Source organism: Penicillium solitum (assembly GCF_028829755.1).
Source record: "Penicillium solitum strain IBT 25940 chromosome Unknown utg000008l_segment0_segment0, whole genome shotgun sequence".
Taxonomy (NCBI): Eukaryota; Fungi; Ascomycota; class Eurotiomycetes; order Eurotiales; family Aspergillaceae; genus Penicillium; species Penicillium solitum.
In genome coordinates this window covers 23,242-40,880 of record NW_027072127.1, presented here as the reverse complement: position 1 = coordinate 40,880, position 17,639 = coordinate 23,242, and the positions used below count along the sequence as shown (strand labels likewise).

Sequence of the window (17,639 nt, the reverse complement as noted above, 5' to 3'; positions counted from 1 at the left end):
GTTAAATTGCGTCTTCCAGGCCTGGGGTACCCAGCCACCAAATTTGCAAAGCTGTTAATAATATTCGGGCTGATATCTTGAGGTCGGCTTGGGGAAAGTGTATAATAAATCTTAGTATGGGAAAAGAAGCGAACAATCTTGCCCTTACCATATCGATGCCGTCCTTTTCTATGATAAGTGCAGAGGTTGAGGACTGGGCAGGTGTATGCACAATCGAAGGGGCAAGCAACTTGCATGGGGATCTCCCTTTGTATATTCCAGGTTTTGGAGTGGGAGTGATAGCTTCGGCGCACGGATGTAAATATTACAATACCTTTCAATAAAATGGTAATTTTCATTTTTTGACTGCGCTTGTATCGAGACGGACGTGCCCTACATATGCTCCATATTCGCTGCAGCGAAGTGTCTGAGTAGCTAATCCTACTCACCCCTTGTGTAAATATCGTTGTAAAGCGCCCCTGGCCTTTTTGTGGATTATTCCCAAATACTCTCATCTCTCATGAGAATTCCAAATCAAGAAGTGCCCCAGATCTCGTTAGCCAGTCAGGGCGACGGCATGCATCACAAGTTTCCCCACCCAACACGGCGAAGCGTGAAAGGCTCTCTTACGTAATGATGGAAGGTCATTACCCTTCATAACGTATATAACTCCCGCCCAGAGCGCTGCGTCCTTGATCTCCAGCCTGGTACGACCGGCCCTCTTCATTCGCAGTGTGCCCCCGAAACATCTCAACTTCGATTCTTTGGACTATGGCAAACAACAATGGCCACTGGCCTCCACATGTACATTCCCAAACTTCCAGCACCCCGGTGCCGAGTCCCCATTTATATCCGCTCAGTGGGAGTATCAACAGTCATCCCTTCGAAACAGGTAATCCACCACTGCCTGACGTCTAGAGTCCTTAAGGCCAATCCACGAAGTTATAAATGGTGTTTATTACCCAAAAAATGGTATGGCCGAGAATTTCTCTGTTCAGTACTTGCAGGCCAACTCTGGTAAATCACAGCCAGCCTTGCCTCAGGTGGAAGAAAGCAGGCCCCAGGACTTCAATTATTATACCCTCGTCAATCGCACAATTGGGTTCCACGGCCAGGAAGCAAATTTGGCAGTATTCAGAAGTCATTCCTAGGGATGGAATGGCCCAAGTCAAGGCAAGCTGTGCCCCAGAGCTTGGAAAGAGGTAAATATTATTCCCATGCTTGATTGCTGATATACGAGATTGTATAGGAGACAAAGGCATAATGGGCGCAACGGTTGTGTGCTCCTCCGATCCAGCCCCCTCCCTATGAACGACAATACTGCGCGAGGGTCTCTCTCAACTAGGAGCCCGCTGTTTTCCACCCATTGCAAAAAGTTCTTTTCTAATGAGCCTGCCTTCTCATTAATTGAGCAATTTGTAACTTGGAACCATCCAAACCTGGAAAATACACACTCGAATCTCAAACGTTGCGACGCAGCTCGCCTGGAGAACTTCTATAGATCTGCCTTCGAGGGATTAGACCTGCAAGCGTGTGAAGCTATTTTGCATCTATGGAAGGGATCTCTGAGTCGAGAGGTCTTGTTTGGAATCCAAAATACTTGTTCGAAGGAACTGACGCGTCCTGGTTTGTGCTTCCAAGATCCGTCATCATTTACCCACACTGACGATTGAAGATATGACAGACGCTCTCTATCATATATTGCGCGTAAACCATGAGTAGAAATCCCTTTCAAAAGGCTTCTGGAAGCACTACGCTTTGTTAGTATCGAAACCACTGACAGAAAGAACGTTGAAGCTCTTTACCCCTGCGTGAAATTGAAATTTGGACAGAGGTATATCAGTAGCCAATTTACGGCGTTCACTTGATTCTGATGGTTTACTGAAGGCTCCTGTCTATACGTGTTCCAATATGTTCGACCTCTTAATGGAATGCTCCCTGTCAATCTGTAACGTATAAAACGAGTCTGCTTCCGAAATATGTAGTTTCAATCGTTGACAAGGATCTTAAATGTAATTCCCTCATTCTGTTATATGTCTGGAGAACTGCAGGCTAACTATAAAATAGATCAAAGCAGGACAAAAGCAGCTGCGTGAAATTCTTTTGTCCATTAAGCTTACTTTTTCTTTTCACAAAACTCTCTCCAAAACCTATCTTTACCCAAGTCACCATTGACAAAAAAAGCTTGACCGGACTTAGGATTACGGTAGAACTGTAATTCACTCGTAGATCTTGCACTTCCGTTGGATAACATGGATTCTCCATCGAATTCGCAGTCTTTGAAGGTATATGTCGTCTGGGGCTTGTGATTGATACCGTTGCTCCTTCCGCAACAGCCGATGGTGTCTAGTGCAAGTCAATATCTAAGACACATATTCAGAAGGCGCGTCATGGGTACCTGAGTGTCTCAGTTTGTCGGAATCGGAAAGAAGTTGACTGGATGGGTCTTCTTCGTCCTGGGTGGGCTGCGGGTCACGCGTGAACGAATAATGGTTAGCAACAGGTCATTCGGAGATGGAAGGGCTCTCGCTGGAATTCTATGGCCAAACGTACCTGACCCCCAGAATTCTCCTTGATGAAATTCGAAATTGGCTTGGGACTGACCTGGAGGGATGTAGGATGAACCTTGTAAACTTATTAGCAAAAAGGCAACAGGATTCTTCAGGAAACTAAGCACGAGGATATGATACCATAGCATTTTTCTCCGGACGTGGCTGGATACTCCCGTTCACCACTGTCGAGGTGTTACCTGAATCGGGATTGTCTTGGGATTTTGCATCCTGAAGCCCGCTTTCCAGCCATGTAAGGGTCATTCTGGAAGTAGAATCTCTTCAAGGAAGACTGAATATTGGAAAATCGAGTGTGCTTAAGGAACAGGTTTTCTCGAGATTACCACTAGGGAAAGGAGACGATGAAGAGAGATCAGAATGTGAGGGGGAATGTATCGACTGACGGCCTTATGACATATTACCCCTAGTAACGCCTAGGTATGACTTCGTACTTTATGCGCTCTTAAAATTCAATAATAATGCTCCGTGGGTCTCCGGATGAAAGCGTCTACCATACACAAGCGTACCATACCGCTGGACGTGGAAACAAATGCGGAACGGCCTGTAAAATTGCTGCGTGGGCCCCGGTAACGAGGTTCGGCCATTGAGAAGACCTGCTTCATGCAACCGACAACATAAGCCAATGTTCAGACCACGGCATAGATGCAATTTGCGGCTAGCTTGGAACAATTATCTTGGGCAAGGCCAAAGTCTGATTCGTCTACGCTAGCTTCCAATAGAAAAGCTCGCATACTCGCATAAAAGGGCGCGTGGTTAGAGCCCTCACTAGTACAATGCCGCGAGAGCGAGAAAGAAGCACCATCCCCCTCCCCCAAATCCTTAATAATAGAGGCCTATCCTACTCCCCAGCAATGTGCAACCATCATTTTCATTCTTACCCACCATTATATATACCGTTCATAATTGAGAACTACCCTGAAGTAGCTTGTTCTTCGCCCATATACTTGGAGAAGCTCGTGCGTCCACTGGAGCCCCCACTCCGTATCAACAGGGGCACCCGAGCTCAGTTCTCTTTTGATCATGAGTTACCGTTACCTGAGCTCATATACTTCACCGCAATATTCTTCAGGGTATCCTATAGGGATGGGCGACCGATCTTTTGAGGCTGGCTCTCAAAACTACGGCTTCGTCTACGAACAACCTCCGCCAGCACCCTTTTTAGCAGCACCACTCGCGCTCTCTCTATCACCCATAACCACGCCCCCCCAAGTATCGCGCGATCCAACCTCGACCCAGTGAATGCGGCCCCGACGCTGAAAAGCTCGATGACAAGCTGAAAGTTAAGCCTCGGAGGCGTCGAAGGAGTAAAACGCGCCGGAATCGCCCACGGCGCCACAAGAGAGAAGTGGGGAGTCAAAGCCAGTCCGACTGGAGGCGGATGTCAACGAGGTCTCTTTGTCTAGACCCAGGAGCGAGAGGTTTGAATTGCCTAATTGTTTGATACTTCCACGAATCCCAAGGCTGACTCAAGGACCATAAACATTCAGATCAAAAGGCGTACCATTCAGCCAATATACGGATTCTGACCTGTGCTCGAGTAGTCAAGAACCCTCCGTATCTTGTCCATTTTCACCTTCAACCGACCTTGCAAGCCCAGCGGGGAATCGACCGCCACTTTTGCCCAGTGATGCTTCCGAAGCGCTTGTCACTGGCTGGCCTGCCTATTACGACGTGCACTGCTCCATTTGTTCGCCAGCTATCCAGTTTCCATTGCCGAATAAATCCGTTGAGCTAAGCCAAAATCAATATCCCATAGAAGCAGCTTTTATTGGATTCGCAGAGCATCTTCAAAAGACTCAAGTTCTACAGTCGTTACAGTCACTAGCGCAATCAGCTTCCTCCCTACCGACTGATTTTCTTCTCTCGGGCCCACTGCCAAGGCCGTAGCGTATGTCATTTATTGATCGCACCGTACTTAGTTGAAGGCCGTTGTAAAATCTGCGGTGTATGGCGCTACATGATGGATCGAAATCAGTTTCAACAGCTTGATCTCACAGAATTTTTCTCGAACCCTAGTACGAAACACACTAGTCTGTTTTCGACTTAGCTTTTGAATCGTATTGAAAGACCTTATAACGTGCTGGCATGCTCAGAATATACTATAATACTAGTATCGGGGATACTAGCAACTTAACAATCAGCAATACTAGCGGTAAGAATATCTTAGATTTCCATGTATGGGTTAAGTAGGTCATGCACTACTCTACTATTATGTAGTAACTAGATACATGCTAACGGAGCGTCCTCATGTCCTTTGTGGTTTTATTCTCCTGATTCCCTGAATGGCTGGCTAACCGGGGAATAGCTGTCAAGTAGCTCGCGCAGTAGCCTAGTCATGTGAATGCTGCAAGTCTTGGCTGTCACGGAAAGTCCAGTTCGTAGAACACTTTTAGGCATCCTTCCATACTCTTCACGAGGCCGGCAATATCCCAATGAGCTCCGCAAACATTGTGAAATTCTTTCGTTCTTCAGGAAGTAGTTCGTTGACAGAAGAGATAGCAGTCGAATGCCCCTTACGGGCTTGAAAGTCGCTAGTCATAGTGAACTCCAAAGCTCCATTGCAGATATAAAGACAGCGTTCGACAGATCTTTTTTCCCGTGCAAGCATATTTTGTGTGTTGGACGTCTCCGGAAGCAGATCCGCAATTACGGGGGTGTTCGCTTGCTCAGTTAAGTCTAGCTTAGCCTGCTCAATCATGATTTGATATTGCTCAAGCACGGCGCTAGCAAGGGAAACTTGTTGACTAATGAGGCCATTAGACAATACCGTTAGTTGGGAGGAAGGCTAGATACGCACAGTCTTGCTTTCCCCAAAGCCACTCTGAATGTTAGGTTATAACTGGATAACATATATTTCCAGTTACGTATGGTATTGTCGCTTCGCTTCACGGTAGGTTTGGCGATCTTCTCGGCAATGGATGCACATTGTATATCACATTGTTGAAGTGGTAGCTCCAGTGCTAAAATATCATCACCATAATCGTGTGCCGCGCCCTCAAGGGCACCCAGTGTCTGTGTCAGAAACCTCGCCTGGTCTAGGGATCCGAAAGGAATATGATTATTCATGAATATTCATGAATATTTGCGAATATGAATAATATGAATTGAATAATATGAATATGAATAAGCCCTTTATTCATATTCGCAATATTCATGAATATATGATTAATTTATATTTATTCATATAATAAAATACCATACATTACCATTCGTTTCATTACATTCGAATACATCAATCATGCTCAGACACTTTATTCTATAGCGAATTATGTGCCTGTCTTTAATATCGAAGCACTGAAAATTACATGCATGCACCGGTGGAGATTTATGTCTAAGACTTTCCTCTCAATAGCATCAGCCATCGCATAGTCTCCGCGTTCAGACGGTGCCTTCGGAGGCCCAAGACATCTCGAGCATTGCTGAACTCGCGCTCAATCCCGACCTCTGCCGAAGGGATGGGTAGGTAATCGCGAGCGGCTTTTGCCATGAGTGGAAAATTAAAGGCGTTTGCCTTCCACCACTTGAGGACCCATTCTGCGTCCGCATCGCCGATCATGTGGTGGGACCAGTTGACCGGCGGGGAATCCAAATACTTGTCAATATCCGACAAAGATGCCTCTTTGGATGGCTGGACTTTGCGCAGAGTTCTCCACATTGTTTCCGACATCCCTGCTGGACGTGGATGGTCAACTTCACATGACGCAAATGGCTCTGGAGGGTATTCTTTCTTAAGAAATTCCCGCACTTGCGAGACGATAAGCCCCGAATCTTGCTCGCTCATTTGAGACACAATCAGAGACGATTTGATGCGCGGATCCAACACGGAAGCCACATAGTAAAGAAGGTTGTCGTCCATTTTCCTAGCAAACTTGTTCATCTTACGAATGCCTCTTTCCACCGCATCGCGAATTTCAATGTTCACGTCTTCAAAATCTCCCTCCGCATTTCGAACGTCATTTAACAAATCGTCCAAACTCCAGTAAATTGGTAGACTTTCCACAATTGTTGGGCATGCCTTTGAAACAGAGTTCGTGTGGTCCCAGAACGGCTTGAGGATCTTGGCCACTTGCTGAAGTGTCGACCACTCGTCATCGGTAAGCTGGAGGGCCTGAATTTCTGGATGTATCCGCACAAACTGCCCCAGCTCAGTTTGTAGCCGAAGGGCATCTTGAATCATGATATACGTCGAGTTCCATCGGGTGTCAACATCATAACTGACTTGTTTTCCAGGTGATACTTCTTTCCAATCCCGGCGGCGCTGTGGGCTACGGGCGATCCACAGCGTCAGAAGTCGTATTTTCATGATTGCTCCTTTCGTGCTGTGAATGGAGTTGAATGCTGGGCTAGTATGAATGGCCATGTCGTCCAGGATCGCCTTTGCTTCTCGAGCCGAACCAGCCCTCAAAGAAGCTAACACATCTTTGCAAATCAGATTGAGGATATGGGCAAGGCAAGGAATGAAGCTCGGTCGTCCGCGGAATCGCATTAGAGGCCTAATGCGAAAGCGGTCATCGTCATTATCATACTTCTTGAGGAGCTGGTCATGCAGGCTATCACAGAGCGTCCCGTTATTGCCCGCATTGTCTCCTGTGATGGTCAGGAGCTTTGGCGCGATGTCCAGTTCGGCGAGCATCTTCAATACAACTTCCGCTAGATTCTCTCCAGAATGCGGCCCATTGATCTCGGTGAACTCGAGAAGCTCATCTCGCTTTTCAAAATCGGGGGTGATCCAATGGCCAAGGATACCCATTATCGCAATCTGATTTTCCGACGTCCAAACGTCAAGAGACAAAGCGAGTGTGCGGCTGCTCCTAGCAAGCTCCTCTTTCACTGAAGCCCTACTTGAATGGAATTCCTCTTTGATTCGGTTGAAAAGAGTATCAGCAGTCTTGATGGGCAAAGAAGCCCCCGTTGCTTCAATGAGTGCCCTGAAAGCCGGATGCTCCACCACTGTAAAAGGCTGTCTTGTTTGAATGACCCATCGGACTAGCATTTCTTCAACGCCAACCTTCTTTCTCGGCGACTCCAAGAACCGGTCGAGGCTTCCTTCGACCGCGGGTAAGAAGATGGAGTCGGCCCCAGACTTGATACGATGCTTTTTCTGGAGATGCACCAACAAATTCGAAGTGGAACCATAGCGCGACGAATCTCTGGAGGACCAGCTGCAATGTTTGCAAATCAGCAGTCGGTCTTTTTTCAGTGGGCCACCCTGCCGACACCAAGTGCTATCCAGATCTGTGGTCCAAAAGTGCTCAATGGTCCAACTAGAATACGACTTGGTTTTTCGTCTTTTATGTGCGTGCGGACTACTAGTATTGCTCCTGCTTTCCGAAAATGCAGGATCAAACGGGGAGGGGGAAGAGCTAAGCAAAGAATAAGACTGCTTCGTCCGAGGCGTGTCTTCGGTGTTCCTAGGTGGGGAAGGCTCAGGAGAGTAAGGGCGTCCTGTTTCAAAGGTGGATTCCTCAGACTGCTCCGAAGGTGACGAAACCAGGCCATTGTGTAGAGCATTATAGTCTCGACGTGGAAGACCACGCGTTCTCCGCATGGACGGATTAGGTGTAGATGCCATGCTACTGTTTCCTGGTATCAGTATATCAAAATGGTATCGACGGTGATGCATCACATACCTTGAGCTACCTGGGCTGGGGTTAGAAACTGATAGGGGACTTGAGGATAGGATGATGGTTGACAAGCCCAGTCATGTTCACGCTTTATATGCCCTTGTTGACGTGGAAAGTTGATAGATCTCTTTTCTGTTTTCTGCAACGCGACATTGACGATTCTGAACGTAAACAAATGCAGCCAGGGTCATTGGAGGCTCTGGGTCGTGGAGCAAACGCGTTTTTACGTGCCATTTCTCAAGGCTACTTTGTGCACCAAGTTTGGAGTGGATTGGAATAAAATCAGGGAACTGAGAAGAGCTATTCGTTTAATTGCCTAAGATGATTTGCAACTAGGTTGACAGATATATATAATATTAACGGATCTTCGTGGCCGGTGTCAAGTTTCTATGGACAGACCCACGTGAACGAGTATCATGTCTCAAAAAGATCCACTATGGTACATCAAGCTGGTCAACTCTACATAGGTAGGTTGTACCTCCCAGCATATATTCGCAATCGAAATTCATAGCTCAGCTTTGCTGATGAAGTGATGGTATTGTGAAATCGACCACTAAGCGCATTTCGGTAATACGATAACCGCTGTACCGGACAAAGTATTAATGCGGAGAAATCTCATAATATGAATAATATGAATGCGAATATGAATAATGCGTTTATTCGCGCGAATAAAAAATTCATATATTCATATTCGCGGACTGCGAATATGATTATGTTGTATATTCGCATTCCTTTATTCCTTTCGGAACCCTAGCCTGGTCTTGGAGGTCCCGAACGACCGGCCGGACACGGCTCATGCTCTTAACCACTTCATAAAGAGCATTGCTAGTGCCACGCAGAGAAGCTATCTGTAAAATGACTATCGAGGTCAGAACCGAAGGGATATACGAGTTGACTGCTTCGTAGACTCGGCGACAGCTCAAAATTGCTGCAAACAGAGTATCTGAGTTTGGAAGATTCTCCAGGACGAGTATAATTATCTCAGGAGGAAGTGTGTTGATATTAGGCGACATAATTAGTCTGTCAATAATCTGACGTACAAAATTTCCAAATCAGAGGACAAATGGATTCATTCCCTTTTTTGGGCTTTGTTTGCTTTGTTTGCAGGTTCAATGCTTGTAGTGTAATGCGGAACCTATTTCTTGTATTGTTATTTACACCGTATTGGAGTACCGCCAGGAAGGGGGCCAGGGAGGACACTGTAATAGGCATGGTGTGTTTTGAAAGAGGGTGTGCACGGGTGGAACCTGATTTTGATCCATCCTGTATATATTTCTCCGTAATATTACAGCCGGTGCTTTGGATTGGATGTTGGCGGTAAGCATTGATAGCCACGGTACTAGATAAGGAATATTTTACGGCGCATGTTACAACGGCCCTCAACTACATAAGTACGGCCCGATCAATAAATGGCGTGCGCTACGGCCTTGGCAGTGGGGCCCGAGAGAAGAAAAGCAGTTGGTAGGGAGGAAGCTGATTTCGCTAGTGACTGTAAGCATTGGATATGGGGGATCGACTGTACTGCCTTGGGAGATGGAAATGGACCTGGACAAGAGAAAGGGCAGGAGACCTTTTCCCGTCCTTCGTCCCCCATCTTCTCTTCTTGAACCCGCCAACCCCACTACCCCACCCGCACAAACCGCTCCACATCGCACCGATCAGCCTTATGACCGCATCTCGACCACCCACGGTACCATCGCCGCCAGGGCTGTCTCATTTCATGGACAGCTCCTAAGCGGCGTGACCCCCCTCGAACTAGCACAGAATGGCCTGTATTACAAACCACTCGGACTGAACGACCGAACTGCATGCTGCTTTGCCTGTGGAACGACAACCCCTTTAACCACATTTTTGCGAGCCCCTATCGAGAAAACACCCCGACTTCACACAGAGAATTGCATGTGGCAGATCATCTATCGCGATCTAAAATCACTTTTCGAAACCTCTGACTCAGTGTCTCAGCCAACAACTACTTCGACCGGATCACCACCTGCCCACCACCTCCCCTTCAACGGATCTCCCCTGAAAGCAACCAATTCGAATTTCAGCATACAGTGCCAGGCCTCTCCAGCAGCCACCCTTACCAGGCTCCCACCAACCCTGGATCCTCAACCTCAACCGCAACCTCAACCGCAACCTCAACCGCAACCTCAACCGCAACCTCAACCGCAACCTCAACCGCAACCTCAACCGCAACCTCAACCGCAACCTCAACCGCAACCTCAACCGCAACCTCAACCGCAACCGTCGCAGCAAGGAAGCTCCCCTCATCCACTCCATCCGGCACAGACCGCTATTTCTCCACCCCAACTCCGAAAGCCGACCTACGCCTCGGTTATCCAAAATGCCCCCACATCTTTAGAGGAACCGACACCTAAAACTCACCAGCCCGCACCTCCCCTCAAATCTACACTCACAATCGAAGATCTTCATCGCCGTTTTCACAATAAGCCATCCCCGTTCAAGGACGACAAGAAAACCAGGAAATTCCCGGCTAATCGAGCCAGTAACAAACCCGCGTCTGCAACACGCTCTTTAACCAGATTCTTACACTCAGCATTGCCCGCGTTCTCGCGATTCCTAGCAGAAATGCAGCCAAATCCGGACAGTCGCTGTCCGTCTCAGTTGAAAGCACACAGCCGCGCCATGAAGGCAGCCTAACAACTGGAGCGGCAATGGGCCAGGATAGGCCGTGACGAGGCTCTAAGTTCCTGTCAGAAAGTGGATTACTTTACATGTATATACTCGGACGTATAGTTGTTGTATCCTGCATATCGCTTTTTGCGAGGGGTCAGGGTAAATGATACACACACACACACACACAGACTGTAAGCATTATGCAGGATTATATGGTAAAGCACCCTTCCATTTTTGAAAGGCAAGCCCTAGAGACGGTACAAAGATGGGCGGTGGACATTGAAAGCGTCAACGTACCAGAGTCTTTGTCCTAATGAGCAAAAACGACGGAAACACACAGTTTCTAGACCAAGGTCATGAATGATATATAACCTCACAAGTTGCCCTTGGAAGTCCAACGTTTTTATTACCAGTCGGCAGTTGACAAGAATATGTAGAGCCCACATCAATACTATACTACGCCACTCTCGTATGTACATGGATAATTGAGATAACACGTAATCCTGTTTACCAATTCAAATAGGATGATTTCCCGGCACAGTGACCAATGTTTATCATTCGGCATGTTTTGAGTCTACGCAGACTAGATGAAGGCGGTTGAATGTATGAGTATCACAGCTATTGATTTGCTGAACAAGGTGTCTTCGGATTTCCGTATCCTCAAAGAGTAAACAATCGTGATCCAAATAAGCAAGTCTGTCCAGAATCATCGTAATCTTTGGGTTGGGAACAGGCTGTTTTAAAAGCTTCCAGCATCCACGGGTACGACAGATTCGCGCGACGAATGATAGATTCGACCTTTCTTAGATGGGAAATGTCTCGCTCAGCTTCAGGCTCACAGAAGCGGTCCTGCCCTGGGAAAGATGGTAGTCTTTCTCCTCGATCCCTCGATAACACATGCATTCTATTCCTTGGGTGCCAAGACGTCGGCGGTTCGGGAATTGGCGGTTAAAGCTGTCAAGGATATCGTCCCATGGTTGCCTGAGAGCAACGCGTTTGTACCAGACAAACCAAATCTCCTCCTCGTCGTATCTTAGGCGATTGCGATTGCTTCTGGTTACGCGACGTTTGGAACTGGTCTGTTTCGCAGTGATTGAAGAAATATGTGGCAGGTCCGAAAATTGCACCTGCTTGTCATCCTGCAAACTTAGGCTCTTGAAATGGCTACTACTGGGTTGGACTGTGGATTTCTATTTGAGGCCTTGGGACGATTTTTTCGAGTAGGGTCTCGGGTGCTGGTGCCAGCAAATTTCCGGATCGGTCAACAGCGAACCAATGCTCATTGGATTATGTGGTATTGATGACTGTCCCACAAATGATTATTTGAGAGCCATATTTGTCTGCATGATTGTACATTATGTAGCAATGGTCAGCGTAAAACGTGTGTTATTTCCGTTCGCCTGGAGCGGATTGATGCTAGTGCAGGGCCATTGTGGAGTCCGATTATATGCACCTTTCATTGGATAACTGACTCGGTGCCCGAGGATTCACAATGGCTGCATGCCGATCTCACTGATGGGGATGATTTTGTTCATTGGCATATTTTATTACGCCGAGGTATAAGTTTTCTGGATATAACATATTCATTTATGTGAATGAGCCAAAAAAAAAGATCAGGAGAAATAGAATGGTTGGAAACAAGTTTGACAGTGTATTCCCAATAAGCCAAATCGTGAAAGGAGAAGGCGCATGGAGAGCAATCCAAGGAAGCCTCGACGCGCACTCGGCTCTCCTTGTTATGGGTCTAAGTTCTTGACCGTTGAAGACTTAATCACCGAAATTCGATGGGGACAATGTCCACATAGGAAATGCCAATTTTCATATATGAAGCGCATTAGGTAGAACTTGCGGTATTTAAACGAGCGGTGGTGAACTGGGGCACATTTTAATATGAGGGGTTGAATGAAGTTGGGCGCTCAGCGGGGAATCGATTGACTAAGAGTCGCTTAAATGAGGTTGCCTCAACGTATTTATAGTCACCATCGAGTAAAGATCGATGTCTCTGATGTTTTTCTTGTAGGGTCTCTTTTGTCATGCAAGACTCGCCATCGTTGGTTACTACTGAAGCTGAGGGCTGTCGGCGGGAAACGCACTTTCCATCCGCCCTCATGTTTGGCGGTCAGCCTCACATATCGTCATCTAGCGTTGGCCTCTTCCAAAACAACCACAAATTGTTGCCAGAAAGAAACTTACGGTCACGGCTGAGGCTGCATTCTCCCTACATCTTGCGATCCACCCTCACAACGACGGAGTCACATCCGCCCCTCCTGCCTCGCCACTCTGTCACCTCATAGTTCCTAATGCAGGACTGACTGGTTGCTTGAGATATGAAAATGAATACAGCTTAACGGCGTACTCTCTATGGACCATCAGGCCGATGATGCGTGTCGTCCTCATAGCTTTCTTATATTTATATCAACTTCCTTAAAACTTGCAAAGGCCACTCGAAGTTCTATATCATTCGTGCCACCTGGGTCAAAAACGCGAGTGTGTCCGCCGACTTTGTTTGTTCGGATAGAGACCCCAAGAATTCCACGCTTTCAATGTCCGCTATCTATCTCCGAACCATCTACACGGCTTGCTTTTCAAAGCTGGAAGGGAGGTGTGCCATGGAATTCTGTATGACTCTCAGCGACTGTAAAATTCGGGTCTCTTCAGGCTGTCCTGCGAGAACAATCAGGGCTGTTTTGATTCGGCGGATATGGGCTTATCTTCAACATTTAGAGCAACAAAATTCACGATTCGCGAAATCAGTATAAACCCTTTGGCGCGGAGTTCAGAATTCAGGCTATGAAATATAAGCTAGTTTTCATTTACGCCCAGTTTGCAGATGCAGACAGAAGTACCTACCTGTTCTGTGTTCTATTTGAGGTGATACGATACCGACTGGAGTTTTCTGAATTGGCCAAAGTAAAATTAGTGCGGCAGTAGCAGGATAAAGAAAGCAAGTACAAGAGAAAGGAAGAAGAAGGAGAACCTAAATTTGATGCATATACATTCACATTGGACATTTAGGCGAGACTAGGGTAATGATAGAGATATCTAAAAGCTGACATCATCCAAGACATGCCATGTCTAGTGAAGGTGAGGCCCTACTACCGAAGTAGAGGATGTTGGGTCAGTTGTGACAATCGAGGAGGTATGGGGGCCAGACAACACATGGTGAGGTGGCTGTCTATAAAGAGGCTCACCCGCACGATGGTGATACATTTGCTTCGCCAAGGATGGGAGCGGATGGCCCTGGTACCGCTCGGCACCGCGCCTCTGCAACTGGTGAAGGGGATAGGGAGGAAGACTGGTAGGGCTGGTCAGGAAGGTTGGGTCTGACAATGGAAAATCTGCCTCAGACTTCATGTCAGGACTGCGTGGAATCACGAGTATAGTGTATGAACGAACCGCCTGTGTGAGCCATCCCTGATGCACCGATAGATTGGGAAACCCCAGATTGGGAATTGGGCGTGTAGTAATGGGATGGTCCAGAGTATGAAACTTTGGAGTTGGACTGGAAATTTGGGATTACTGTATAACTGGGCTGGGGAATGTTTGTGGGTGGGATATTGACGTCTCGCACCTGAGGCTGCGACGTATTCTGCAAATTTGGGCGCATTTCCAGTTGTGGAATGTTGGCGTTCGAGATACCAGTAGAATCTGACGGTTGGTCTCCAGCTCCTTCGGGCGTTCCGGTGGACAATTCTGAGTAATGTGAACCTGCCTGGGTAGGCTGGTTGGGGCATCCTCTTCCACCTGCAAGTGCATCAAAGGGAAACAGTCAGTCTGGGAAGCATGAACGGGTAAAGGAGGAAAGGAGGAAAGGTTAGGTAACACATATGGATCTGACATGCTTCAAAGGACCTAATGACTTTGGCGAACACCGCATTGAAAGGAATGAGCTTACTCCGGGACCCTGTTTTCTGAGCCACATTTTGGTCTTTTCTTTTCTGCTCGACAATATTGTGATTTGAAGTTTGCTGGTTTTCTTGCCCACCAGGTAGAGCGTCTCGCTCATTGGTCCCCATCTGAGAGAGCGGAGTCATTTCGCTTATGTTCGGTTCAGTGGGATGGACGTTACCGCCATTAAATGCTCTAAACCTAGCCGGAGGGTTTAGCGTGGTATTACCGACATTCTCAAGAGGTGCTGAAAACACCACCTGTTTGGAAGCGCATTCGGAGGCAACAGCAGTCGGTGAATTTTGATTCACTGCTTCTTCGCCCTCTTTCAAGGGTGGAGGACTGTTGCAAGAAAGTCTCTCTGTGTTGTTTAGAGCCTGCGGCTGATTGAGTTGTGGCGATCGAGGTCGCTCCAACGGTGGATGCTTGAGTGTAGTATTCTCATTGCTCGGTATAGCGATAGCATGAGATGGATCCAAGCTGGGAGTGTCGGATCCAATGATGGCGTTGGGTGATCGTGATACCCGCATAGTATCAAGAACGGCAGGGACAACCGGAGCTAGTTGACCTGGAGTGGGGGCTGAGGTTACATCCTTATGGCGAGAATCTGCCTTTCTCTTTCTGCGACAAGCTGTAACGATAGCAGAAGAAGATCGATAGTGGCGAAAGTCTCTCAGAAACTCAACTTCAAGTCTCTCCTTTGATAGGTTTTTCCGTTTCATGTGCCACCCTGGTAAACGTTTCAGGTCCTTGTCGTTCCAATTGGGATGAGAACGCGCCGCCTGTGCTTTAGACTTCTCACGGAGACATCTTCTAATCAATTCTTCGTCAATCAAAGCTCTTTCAAAGGTATCAATGGTTGGCTCATCCATTCCGCAGTTTTGAGGGTGATGCTCAGTCGAGTTACCAGTGGAGCTTGGTTCAGGAACTTGGAAGGTCGTTGGTGACCTGGCCACACTTTCTGTGTGGCTTTCATTATTCGAACCCTCATTTGCTGAACCTCTAGCCAATGGATTTCCACGCGATGAAGATTGCGGAGAAAGTCTCTTTGATCGTTGGTTTCCATGCGCCGTGTCTTTCTGTTCCACGTGCATTGCACTGGACTCAACACCATGGATAAGCGTTTGGCCTAGCTCTTCGAGTGTGGTATCACCTTCAGAGGGATGTCGGATTGAAGATTGGATAGGTTCTGATATCCGAGGGCGTTCTAAGGGAGAGCTTCGAGGAAAGCAAGAATCAGCCATCCCTGATGTTTCGGCGAGGACATTGATTGGATTATCATTCGTTGGCTGACTTTCGGGCGCTAGATCTGAGAACACTGGATGGTCTTTGGGCGATTCCTCAGCCTGATGGCTACCTCGAACTGGCCATTCATTTTGACTTGTACCTGACTGAAGTTCATGCTCTTGAGGTACGTGCCGGAACCTTAACATTTGATTCGCAGTATCCTGTTCAAGCACTGCATGTGAATCGCTGGATTCTGGTTCAGGGTCAGCCGGTTGAACACCATGGAGGACGTAAAGGCTTCCATCCTCGCAGTCTTCAGAATTCAGATAGGGTAGCAGGTTCGAGACTAGACGTAAAGCGTGAACCTCGATGTTCGACCTCGAGATCAATTGTTGGGTGAAATCCACTGATTCAGAGGGTTGAGACGGCGGTGGGGAGGAGCGAGGTGTGAAAACCACAGGTCTTTTGCGCGAGGTCTTCTTATTGCGCTTCCTAAAAGGGCTTTTTCCTGTTAAGAAATACACTTTTGCCTCAATAGCATGAAAAGTCCGTTTTTGCTTGAATGTTCGGTGGAAGTTCCGGGCAATCTCTTCCTCCGACAGATTCTCATGCACTTGGTGTTCGAACCATAGAGGAAGCTGCTTCAATATTTCCGCAGGCCAAGCCCTATTTTTGGGGACTGGTCATCCAAATTATTAGTACATTTGTTCAACCTCTCCAATTTCAACGCCACGCTTTTTATGTGCATTACTTACAGTTCTGTGTCCCAGCATCGCGTTTTGAAGCACTGGCTTGCACGTCTGTTCTTTGAGTCTCAATAGTCATCCCATCGAGCGAACCACCGTCAACCTGCGCTGGCGTAAAGATTGCTGGCTCTTCGGCTGATTCCAGGGGAAAGGGCGAGCCCGCCGATCTTTGACTTGGCTCCGGATTGCGGCGGAGAATTCGATCTCTTCTTAGTACCTCTTCAAGCACAGTGTTATTGGCTTTGATGACTGCGAGGTGATGTAAGTGAGTGAATAGGATAAACATAATGTTTGAGTGGGCTTACCTTCGGATGCAATTTGGTTCACCCGTGATGTCATTTCGGCTGTCAGCGCCAAGGTGTTTAGTTCTGTCTGTACGTCCCTTTCGTAGGACCATGGTTGAACAAGCTTCCGGGGTAATCCTGAAAGGATCATGTTGTGTTGGAAAGCAGACAACTGGACAATCACGCCCCGATCCCGCATATGGAAATGATGAATTCCATTCCCTTTGTGTTCGGCCTGATAATTCCTTTCCTTGACAACGTCAAGCCAATTAATATTGGCACTGGCTTCGTCGTTCTGGAGCTGAAGCACACAAGGTTTTGGTGCTCCAAGCATCACTTCTATTGTCTTCACTAAGGTGTCGCTTATGAGGGGTACGTTCAAGAATCCAGCAAAGCTCTCTCGCCCCGCCAGTGCCCTGTAATGTGACCGAGAGTGTTGAAGAACCAAAGACAGCTGGTCTTGAAAAGGCTTAAAATGCTCAGAATACACGCTTTTCATTTCTGGCAGACAGTTCAACATGCAATCATCTTCTCCAATGTTGTGGCCAGAGCCTTGAACAGTGACAGCGTTGGTGTCCATCGAGAACGTGATTTAATCTGAATGAACATTAGTTAGGAAACTGTGGGCGCACATAATAAGAATAAATTACCAAAGACTGATGTTTACAGGTCAAACATGAAAAG

General features: G+C 47.3%; 6 protein-coding genes across 6 annotated transcripts; 1 reads left to right on the top strand and 5 right to left on the bottom strand.

Moving 5' to 3' along the window:
• Positions 1 to 2,342: 2,342 nt before the first annotated feature.
• N7455_009269 (uncharacterized protein) lies at positions 2,343 to 2,792 on the bottom strand (the record flags this gene model as incomplete). The annotated part of the gene is made up of 3 exons (XM_065606163.1): positions 2,343 to 2,444; positions 2,533 to 2,583; positions 2,670 to 2,792. The coding sequence occupies 3 exons, from the start codon at positions 2,790 to 2,792 to the stop codon at positions 2,343 to 2,345; spliced, it is 276 nt and encodes a 91-aa protein (XP_065460126.1).
• Positions 2,793 to 4,959: 2,167 nt separating this feature from the next.
• Positions 4,960 to 5,615, bottom strand: N7455_009268 (uncharacterized protein; the record flags this gene model as incomplete). Its single annotated transcript, XM_065606162.1, has 2 exons — positions 4,960 to 5,285; positions 5,414 to 5,615. 2 exons carry the CDS (start codon positions 5,613 to 5,615, stop codon positions 4,960 to 4,962), a joined length of 528 nt encoding a protein of 175 aa, XP_065460125.1.
• A 265-nt stretch (positions 5,616 to 5,880) lies between these two features.
• Positions 5,881 to 8,121, bottom strand: N7455_009267 (uncharacterized protein; the record flags this gene model as incomplete). Its single annotated transcript, XM_065606161.1, has 1 exon — positions 5,881 to 8,121. The coding sequence occupies one exon, from the start codon at positions 8,119 to 8,121 to the stop codon at positions 5,881 to 5,883; it is 2,241 nt and encodes a 746-aa protein (XP_065460124.1).
• Positions 8,122 to 9,712: 1,591 nt separating this feature from the next.
• Positions 9,713 to 10,535, top strand: N7455_009266 (uncharacterized protein; the record flags this gene model as incomplete). Its single annotated transcript, XM_065606160.1, has 2 exons — positions 9,713 to 10,128; positions 10,229 to 10,535. The coding sequence occupies 2 exons, from the start codon at positions 9,713 to 9,715 to the stop codon at positions 10,533 to 10,535; spliced, it is 723 nt and encodes a 240-aa protein (XP_065460123.1).
• A 1,078-nt stretch (positions 10,536 to 11,613) lies between these two features.
• N7455_009265 (uncharacterized protein) lies at positions 11,614 to 12,093 on the bottom strand (the record flags this gene model as incomplete). The annotated part of the gene is made up of 2 exons (XM_065606159.1): positions 11,614 to 11,980; positions 12,020 to 12,093. The coding sequence occupies 2 exons, from the start codon at positions 12,091 to 12,093 to the stop codon at positions 11,614 to 11,616; spliced, it is 441 nt and encodes a 146-aa protein (XP_065460122.1).
• Positions 12,094 to 14,565: 2,472 nt separating this feature from the next.
• On the bottom strand, positions 14,566 to 17,106 carry N7455_009264 (uncharacterized protein; the record flags this gene model as incomplete). The annotated part of the gene is made up of 3 exons (XM_065606158.1): positions 14,566 to 16,604; positions 16,681 to 16,920; positions 16,977 to 17,106. The coding sequence occupies 3 exons, from the start codon at positions 17,104 to 17,106 to the stop codon at positions 14,566 to 14,568; spliced, it is 2,409 nt and encodes an 802-aa protein (XP_065460121.1).
• Between the last annotated feature and the right edge of the window lie 533 nt (positions 17,107 to 17,639).